The 9,710-nt window shown below is 35.4% G+C and overlaps 1 protein-coding gene across 3 annotated transcripts; it reads left to right on the top strand.

The window, feature by feature from the left end:
• The first annotated feature begins 589 nt into the window (after positions 1-589).
• LOC113506272 (epidermal growth factor receptor substrate 15 homolog) lies at positions 590-8,760 on the top strand. 3 transcript variants are annotated; one of them, XM_026889116.1, is made up of 8 exons: positions 590-721; positions 3,819-3,917; positions 4,218-4,376; positions 4,567-4,671; positions 5,143-5,274; positions 6,042-6,206; positions 6,594-6,731; positions 7,074-8,760. In XM_026889116.1, exons 1-8 carry the CDS (start codon positions 719-721, stop codon positions 7,194-7,196), a joined length of 924 nt encoding a protein of 307 aa, XP_026744917.1. In that variant the 5' UTR covers positions 590-718; the 3' UTR covers positions 7,197-8,760. The 3 variants fall into 3 exon arrangements, with proteins under 3 accessions (XP_026744917.1, XP_026744916.1, XP_026744915.1); XM_026889115.1 differs by lacking the exon at positions 590-721 and adding an exon at positions 752-937 and having other exon boundaries at positions 4,570-4,671; XM_026889114.1 differs by lacking the exon at positions 590-721 and adding an exon at positions 752-937.
• The last annotated feature ends 950 nt before the right edge of the window (positions 8,761-9,710 follow it).

Below are 9,710 nucleotides of genomic sequence, written 5' to 3'. Positions count from 1 at the left end.
AACAAAATTGCGTCCGTTTCGTTATCACTGTCACTTTTCAATCACCAGCTAATGTCACTAATGTCAAATAGAGATGGTAAGCTTGCCACTGTAGAATATATCAATGTATTTATTAACTGAATTTGACCAACTGCTGATTTAATTTGCTAAAATCATTGCAAAGCGTATAAATTACAATCGATACCCACAAATAAGTGCCACTTTTGAAAAATTACAATGACAGATATTATATTGAATTTATATCTGAAACAGTGTTAAACTATCTATTGATTGGTGCATGCCTACTTAAAATATAAATGCTTTTAAAAACAATTTAAGCAATGCGAGCAACGCATTCAAAAATTGCCCTTCAGAAAGAACATCGTATGCATTATTTTCGATATTAGTACAAATATTCAAAACTTTCGTGGGTCAGTTTTATAATTATTTATTTAAATACAGTTTACTCATGCATTTTATCGGGGTAGCCCGACCGGACCTAATCTGAGACCGCAATCAACATATCAATTTTACTATGCATGCGTATTATCTGCACTTGAAACACGCGCGGGAAAGTTTTACAAATTTCACGACGCTCTGTATTTTCTATTTTTATATCGGTGCGTCTGCACTCCCAAAAATAGACGTTTTGTACATAGTATATTCTCCATTCTCTTGACTTGAGTACGTAAATCCTTTGCTTGTGATATAAAAAAATAGAAAATCAAAAACATTTAAAATGGTAAGTTAAACTTTTTACTATCCAGCTATTAAAAAAATAAAATACGATTGGTTCGTGTCAGTTTAATTCATTATTGTCAAAATTCTTTCACGTGGAACTATTTCTCGATGCTCCGGAGGGAAAAAAATATCTGAAATTGATAGTTTAGATTGTTACGAAGGATCGAACATGAGATCTATATGGACTAGGGTCCGTGGGTACGAGGAAGAGACGTGGGTAATTCTAGCTCTTAAATATCCATTAGTATGCGAGAAAGCGCGAACAATTTGTGCTTCTTCAGGCTTAACTTTGTAGGTCGGTTATTGCTTGTAAGCATTAGTTAAATTTAGATTTATTTTGACGTAGTTACGGCGTACACATCTGTTGGTGCAGCTTTTTGTTGGTCATCTTGCAATTATAGTTTATTGACATTCTTTCGTAAATGAAAAGTCTCAGAAAAGCTCCTCATACCACATGCTGCTTTGGTAACTGCCCTGAGTGAATGGGAAATTGTATAATAATCTAACACTGAACACCAATACTATTTACTTCCTACTATTCATTATAATTATATTATATGCCGTATCATGTTCAGTGTAGATTCTCATAAGACGCAAGTTACATAAAACTACCTAGATTACAAAGGAGCTTCTCTTGATTTTAGTTCTTATATGAAATTGATATAATTTTCTCAATACTTATTTAATTTAAATTGGAAATTATCGTAAAATACCGATAGGTAGTCCATCTACGAAATTTTCATGCGCATTTCACAGGTGCATACCCAACTGTAAAGAGTTGCGTTGGGATGGACACATTTTGCTTCCATTATTAAAATTTCCGTCCTGTCCATTGGTTGCGGTCAAAATGTTAAATCAATAGCAGTATTCTTAAAAAAAATGTAAAGTGTCTACGGTTCATATGGCCAAAGCGAGCAATGTAGCTCTGGTATAACAATCACCATATAGTGGCCATACTAATGATATCATCGTCGGACTGGTACGCAATTTCGCATCGTCACTGTCTAAATCAGCTTTTAGTCACCCTTTAAGAAAATTCCCTAAATCGAGACCATACCTAGTAGCAAAGTGTCAATTTCTTGCTCAATTTACATCCGTTAATACGAATATATTTCGCTCGCGATACATCGCTTGAGCGATTTTATTCTGAACACCAGATGATTGGCATTCATCTTGTAAGGTCTCGGGATCTTTAATTCGTGTTAAAGATTTCTAGTTTCATCCTCAGAAGGTAGCAATTTGTTTATTTTGTCACGTCTTCGTATTAGAGGTAGTCTCACTGTTGTGCAGGTGTCCTATTCAAGAGGCTTTTCAGAGCCCGTTATGTAAGAATACATTCCTTTTTCCTTTTTGTTGATTTGGGTTTGATTTTCTCTTCGCCACATATTCCTTTGTTCAATATTAATATGTAGATTTTCTTAAACAAAACTGATCATTGTGTGTGTTGTGTGCAGATCTCGCAACAAAAGAATGTTATTTGTTTGACGTTTCGCTAGAATAGAAGTACCTCGTACAATGACAACATTCTGAAATGTTTTTTTAATGTTCATTTTGACATCAAGAGGAGACTTGTGTGATTTTTTTTAAGTTTAGGTACCTGCAGCATGAAAACTTTTTGAAGCTAATAAAAAAGTTTTAAAAATGTTGGCCGTTCATAACTTTACAGGTACAAATAATGTTTCCAGTTGCAACTTGCCCCATTACTTCGTCACAGACCCTTTCTTAATTGCAAGATTGATAAAACTTTGTTTTATTTGCTCCCGAATCCTTCAAAAAGTTTTAATTAACTGTTTTAAGTATTTTGAATATAAATTAGGAGCGGCCTCGGACAGCAGACCGTGTACACAAGTTCTTCAATACTTCTGAAAATTTGTAACTTTGAAGTTTGTACTTCAAACAAAACAGCAAAACAGACGACAGTACCTAATGTTACATGAAGGACGTACCTATTTCAGGTTGTCATGATCACTTTTGATTACTGAAGATCTATTTTTCTACAAATATCTACAATATAATATAAACATTTCACAGAATATAGGAAACATAGGTAATTTAAATAGTAAATAGTAGACCTTTAAAACCAACTTATCATGGTTAAATTTTGAATACAATTTAAGTCTGTAGCAAACTTCATGAAAATCTCTTTGACAGTTACAAGACTGGTATCAAAACATTCAAATAGACAAAGTATTTAATTATTCAAAGTTGATTTAAACTAAATACCAGAGTCTGTAACTAGGTACTAACCTAAAACTACTAGTAACTATAAACTATTAGTAACTTTGATTACTTTATAATAAACTTAGGTAAATAGGTACTACGAGAATTAGTTACTGTCCTTCGAAAAGGTGAAGGCCACCAAGACATGCCTTAAGTGCAAGTAATAAAAAATGAGTCGTCAGAAATTTAAAAAACTTCCGGCCTAATGATGGCTGAGAAATATTAGCGCAGAATTCGGGCCCGTTACTTTTAAACATGTTTAAAATCTACATCTGTAACTCTAGTACATCTATGAAGCTCTATCTGAAATGTTTCCTCCACTAATTCACCATTGCGTCGAGGGTTTAGTTACACAATTCCCTCTCCTATTGTCCCTAAAGTATTGCTTCCATCTCCAATGACCGGTCGGTTTATAATTTACTTAAGTTTTGAATGCCGACGGAAACTGACGACGTCCGGTCTCGAGGCATCGGACACGAGTAACATGGAGGGTCCAATACTCAAAGCGCACAATGGTCCCGGAGCTAAAAGGTATATGCATACTACGCTTCAATGGGAATGTTCGATTCGGTTCAACAACGACGCCACTTGTATATGACAAAGTGAAAACCTCTAGATTTGAGTGCTTTGTACAAGCAATATTTGTAAGAATGGAAATATTTGTATGAAACGTTAATTGAATAGAGTACAGTTCAATAGGATGCAGAAGTATATGAATTTTATAATTATGGAGTTTTATAAAATGATATTGCGCAATTAAATTTTCAAATTAAGTTTATGATGATTAATTTATTCGCGAAAGAGCAGTTTATTAGATCATGGAAATTTCCAAATGATTTCACAAAGTAAAATAAGTATTCCATTTGGTTAATTTGCAGGCAGATCCTGTCCAGCCCCAGCTTCAGGAGTCAGGCGGTGGTGAGGGAGCCGCTGCGCCACAACCCATCCAGACACCAGCCAGCGAGGAAGTAAAAGTTGTGAGTAACATTACAACGGATAGTTTACAAGGATTGCAAGATTAAAGATTTAAAAAAAGCGTAATTTTGTTCGAAATGTCATACGATAACAAAGACTAACAGTTATTCATACAGTAATAGGTTATTTTAGCCTTTAGATGTTCCACCTCTGCGCAAAAGCCTCTACCCTTATACGTTTAGTTACCTCCCTGATATAGAGTTTAAATAAAATGACAGCCAAAACAATATTAATACATTGAAGATGTTTTTTTTAATGTTTCTAAGATGAAGCATGTCTATATTATTTATTTGTATCCTCAGGCCGACCCCGTGATTACACCCAGCGAAACGGGAATCAAATCAGAAGAAGTAAAGGAGGCCAAACCAGCAGAAACTGTTGAAGTTAAACCAGATGTGCAAAGCGTGCCACAACCGACGCCTAATGGTATTCAGCTTGTCGAAGACAAGGCTAAAGAAACTGTAAGTTAATAGTTTTCAGGAACCGAAACACGAAAATCTTATTTTAATTTTCGCAATCAGGCTAGCGTCCAAGTTACTGTGAAGAACCAGTCAAGGTTTATTGATGATATTTTAAATTATCAGTAAAAAGGCTTTTATGCTAATGTTACGCCGTGTAAAGGATAACAACGAAATTAATATTTTGTGATAGCAGGGTGATTGGGCTCAGAGGGAACAAGAGCTTCTGAAGAAGATTGAAGAATTAGAAAAGGTCAAAAGCGAAAGGACAGAAGACGGATTTAAACTAGAATTAAAGGTATGTAAAATTATTGTATTAGCAAATAATTCCTTGAGAACGAGAAATCAGGAAAACATATATTTGAATTCAAATACTTAGAAAAATAATAAAATAAACTCTTACTGTATGCGAACCCCTGCAACTACATTTGTCAGGACTTTAAAAGAGGCGATAACCATACTTCTACATTTCTTCTGTATTAGGAAATCTCGCTTCCAGCTAGCGTAAAAAATTACATATAAGAGTGATAACATCTATCTCGGTCTATTTGAAAAATTATGTTAAATTTTTTAACTGTTAACTGTAATAGTTAACAAATTATGTTAGCAGGACGTTATTTACATTTGGAAACATTTGGCCTCGGTATCATAAAGATCGGTATTAGAAAAATGTATGTAAATTATTTTAAAACATTTGTACCAGCGGTTTTTACATTTACTTGAAATACTTAGGAATATGTTCATAGACTACTTTGTGTTCGCCACACAGGTCCGTGAAGAAGAGATCGACCTTCTCAAAGCGAGGGTCAAGAACTTGGAGACGGAACTTCAGGCTGCTTTATCAAAACCTACCGGCAAGAACCATGAGATGATTGAAAATATTAAACAGCAACACGAAGAGGTTTGTCAAAACATTTTGCTAACACAACACATTTATGGTGAATACTTTAGGAAATTGGTCAAATTTTATTTACGTCATTCTGAATTCCTGCACTTTATTTTTTCTCACTCTATTTATCAACATTTTAAACTGATAGAACATAAATTCGGATTCAGAATAAAATAAAGCTTTTAGCTGTAAATTCGCGCGAATGTCATTGTTATGTAGTACAAACGTAAAATAAAGCCAACTATTCAAGCTTTCCGTAAATCAGGATCCATTGATTTATGTATTGAGCATGTGTGCGTTGCCAATTGAAAATTATTTTGTTGGTTGTATATTTATTATACAATATTTGAAGTTTATGTAAATTACGCAGTTTTGGGGCTAAACCCAAAACTAACTGCACAAGTTGATCGAGGTTAAACTACGCTTGATACAGACGGTCGGTGGATGGGTGACGATCTATGTCAACGAGTTCCTCTGTGTCACGGAAAGTACGATATATTGTTGTTTCCCGCCGTTATTAACAAATCTTTGACCACCATACTTGTTACCGTTAGTCAGAAGCTAGAAAGTTTGACCAGTCTTACAAAGGGTTATCGTGTAGCCCAGGTAACTAGGTTGAGGCGGTCGAGGGTAGTTGATCCTTGTAAAATACTGGTACTTAACTGCATCCGGTTAGTCTGGAAGCCGACATCAACATAGTCGAGAAAAGGCTAGGATGAAGATGATTCAATATTTTAAAGACTATTTTAAGCTCATGTAATATATGTATGCCATTCCAGTTGCTAAGCAAGGCTCGTGGAATGATCTTCGATAAGACTAAGATGGTGAAGAATCAGGAACTGCAGATTGAAGCTCTGACCACGCAAGTGCAGTCACTCAAGGACATCAACGTGATCACTAAAGATCTGCTGGAAATTAGGAACTCTGAAGTCAAAGCTATGGAGGTAAATCAGCGAAATGTCATTAAGTAGTTGTGCTGCTTTAATTCATTTTTAAGGATTTTTCAAATAAAAATTTAAAGCTATAGTGCCACGGCAATCTGTGTCGGTAGATAGTCAGTAAGTGCATTCTAGATTTAGAGAACGTTTACATTCACGAAGTTTGGTAAGCAGTCAGTGAAGTTCACTTCACTGTCTGCACAGATAGCTGAGTGGTTGTGGTCATCCGCCAAATCACGATGTGTCGCGAGTTCGATCGCTGTGTAGGACAAGCATTTGTGTGATCCACGACTGCTTGTCCATAGTCTGGGTGTCTCTGTGCATGTGACTTGAATGTTTGTGGAATCCCCCGGGACACAAGGATTCAATTCCTGAATGTTTCCTAAATTGTAGGATCGTCTCCAAGCGATGGAAGCTCGCTTCAAGGCGGAGAAGGACAGGTACGGGCTCGTGCTGCAGCGAGCGCAGACCAGCACCACACTCAACGATGACTTGAAGAAGGAGTATGAAACACAACTCGCCATCTTTAAGGTCAGTGCTAATGGCTGCTGTTATTCTTGATACAACTGTCCCAACCCCTCCAGTCAGATAATACGCAAATGATGGAAATGACATTGCGTTTCGATAAATTACGTGACTTTGATCTGTCATCTCCATATTCTCCATACGCGTAGTACAAGTATTTACGTGATCCACGAATGCTGGTTCTGAGTCTAGGTGTATTTGCATGAGATTTGAATGTTTCAAGTACCCCTGCGACATAAGAGTTAATGTCCTTAATGTCTCCCACATTGTTAAAAAAAAACAATCTGTTTAGAATGCTTCTATCCAAGACATCCAAAAAACCTTCTTGACAACGTTTGTCTTTAACAGGAATTGAGACAGAAGTACGAACAGCGAGTGCAAGCATTGGTCGCAGAAAACGCCAAGCTTAAAGAGTTAGCGGATTACAAAGCAAAGAACAACACCGCCGCGGGGGCCGGCACCTCGGGGTGAAGCCGCAGTCTGTCGCAGTATCAGCCATACCGAATATCAAATCATCCATATCATCATAACAAACTTCATTAACTCGCATTTTATAGCTGTAATCTGAATTCGATTTAAACCTATTTTAATTTAAACTCCTTTTACTATCGATAAAGTATTCTTTATCATCTTTTGCCCTTGCAAAGATTATCAATTTTTTTACGTGAAAAGTTTATCGATCATGTTTCACAATAACATCTACAGATGCTTTGTAAACACGATGTGTTAGATTCTCTACATTATTTTCCTCATTTTGAACCTATTAAGCGGAAGGTACTTAATTTTCTCTGATGGAGGGTAGAGGCTATGAACGCTATCTGCAATCAATATGATATTTAAAGCAACACTTATTTGGTTATAATCGTGTGAGTAAATGCCAATACATATGTAGTGCGCTGTCTTACTTCCTCACTACAACATCTCCGAAGTTATCGAATATACTGGTATCATTCGGGGACTCACTCTATTTGTATCCCAAACGGTCCTAACCTGTTGGTTGTAAACCATTTAAATTTATTTTTGTTGTAGATCATGCATTGTCCGTTGTGTTGTTTTTTTATTGTTTTTTCTTTACTGTGGCGAGTGGCTTTTCTAGTCGTTTATAATAAAGGAAGGTTAACACTTTTAATTAAGCCTTTTTATACAGTTTTGTTTTATTACTCTGATGTAAAGGACGTATGGTACGCGAGTTATTCATATTTGTATTTTTAATGTACGAGTATCTGGTCGTAAATACACATAAATGATATGTCCGAAGCTACGTTAACATGTATTTGAACTTTAAGCTTAATTTGACTTAACAAATCAGTATGAGATTTTCTTCTATCAATAAAGTATTTTTTTATTTTCATATTACTTTAAACTACCTTTTTGAGTAAAACTAGGGTTTTGTGGAAGCACGACTCTACAAATCGTAAAGTTTTCTCGATTTTAATGGAACGTCTTGTTATGATCAAAAATAAAGGGTCGAGTTTTCAATTTCCAGATAACTTTTATCAGCCGAATATTTGACGATTTTGTTTAAAAATTTGTCAAACCGCCATATTAATTTCTCAGAGAACAGGACGTTGTTGATTGAACAATTGGCCCTTAGCACAACTTTTTGTCATTTGAAGTTCCAATCAGTTGACCCCAGAACATAAGTCGACAAAAGAATAGTAAATATGTCGCTTAATGAGCGCCATTCATGAGTTAAGAACACTTGCTTCTTACGACATTGGCTGCCATTACCATCACAAGCAATCCTAACTAAATTATCTGCTTCTGGACTTGTCATTTGATGAATAATATCTCGGCCAAGGACACAATCATTATGCCATTAAGTTTTTTTTATTGTATTCTATTAAATCTATGGTTCATAAACTTTTTTATTAATGATATCAAGTGCCATAAACAAAGTGTTGGCACATAAAGACTGTTTCGAAAGCTTGGCGCATTTTTCATACATTTTTGTAAGTTTATAGTATGCATATTATGTATGATTAAAAAGTAGCTACGTATAATATTTGTAATAAACAAATTGAATTAATTGTACTATTATTTTATTTTATTTGTTTTAATCTGTTTTAAACTCGTAGTTGTGACTAATTCACTTGTTTTGCTTAAATATAAAATTTTACTAAAATGCCTTTTATGCAATTTTAAAATTACACCTAAGGTTTTTGTAATTAGTTGGAATTAGTTGGTAAACAAACCTGATTGAAGGTTGTTTTTGCACAGGAATGTGTACTGGAGCTGAAAATACGCATTCATTTGCGATGCGAAGATGCTTACAGTATGTCGTAAGCCTCGCAAGACATCCTCCTGAATACACATTGTTTATGTACAAAACGCAAAATATGCTCAAAAACATAGCTCCGCTGAGACGTTTCCACCAGAGCTGCGCTGACAGAGGAGGAGCATAGCGATTATAGCGATTTTATTGGTTCTATAATAACTCCCATCGCTACGCATTTTCGCACACCTCTTGGTGAAGCGCAGCCTAAATGCCAGAAAGAATGTACGAGCCGAAATAAATTTGAGAGAACGAAATTATTCTTTTCCCAGAATATTCGCTATTCATTGTACTTAATTAGCAAGGAAAAGTGTTTAAGATTAATCATTCACGTATCTTATATTGCCAAATAAAAGGTGGGCAAGTAAAAATTTGGAAGAAAACCTTTTTGGCATTTTGCCCAAAACTAAGAACTCGACGGATTACATGGTGAACTAAAGTAATGTGTAGTAGCCGAATGTTGTACTGAACAGGTAGGTTATAAGTCTTACGTAAATGCACTTATATTAGGTATACGTAGATGTATATAGTTTAGGAACACGTGGCAAATAAATTGGTTCTTTAACATTAGAGCCAAACTTAGAAGAGCAACCTTTTGCCAACTTTTAGTGATAATTGAATTGGCTTGGAACTCGAACTTCTCTCAGTAAACATTTCTGATGAGAGCCAAAGAGCGCGTCAATACCTTTTCTTGGTTTTCACGTATCGTA

This window comes from Trichoplusia ni, assembly GCF_003590095.1.
Source record: "Trichoplusia ni isolate ovarian cell line Hi5 chromosome 8 unlocalized genomic scaffold, tn1 tig00002979_group7, whole genome shotgun sequence".
Classification (NCBI taxonomy): domain Eukaryota; kingdom Metazoa; phylum Arthropoda; class Insecta; order Lepidoptera; family Noctuidae; genus Trichoplusia; species Trichoplusia ni.
Note: the sequence above shows the minus strand (reverse complement) of the source record. Positions and strands in the feature narration are given on the sequence as shown.

What these genes read in the sequence shown, in the direction of transcription:
- LOC113506272 (XM_026889114.1), top strand. Translation starts at nt 890, where the DNA reads ATGAGATCTATATGGACTAGGGTCCGTGGGTACGAGGAAGAGACGTGG. An exon ending in TTAAACAGCAACACGAAGAG is followed by an intron (nt 5,275 to 6,041) that starts GTTTGTCAAAAC and finishes ATGCCATTCCAG; the next exon opens with TTGCTAAGCAAGGCTCGTGG. An exon ending in CTGAAGTCAAAGCTATGGAG is followed by an intron (nt 6,207 to 6,593) that starts GTAAATCAGCGA and finishes CCTAAATTGTAG; the next exon opens with GATCGTCTCCAAGCGATGGA.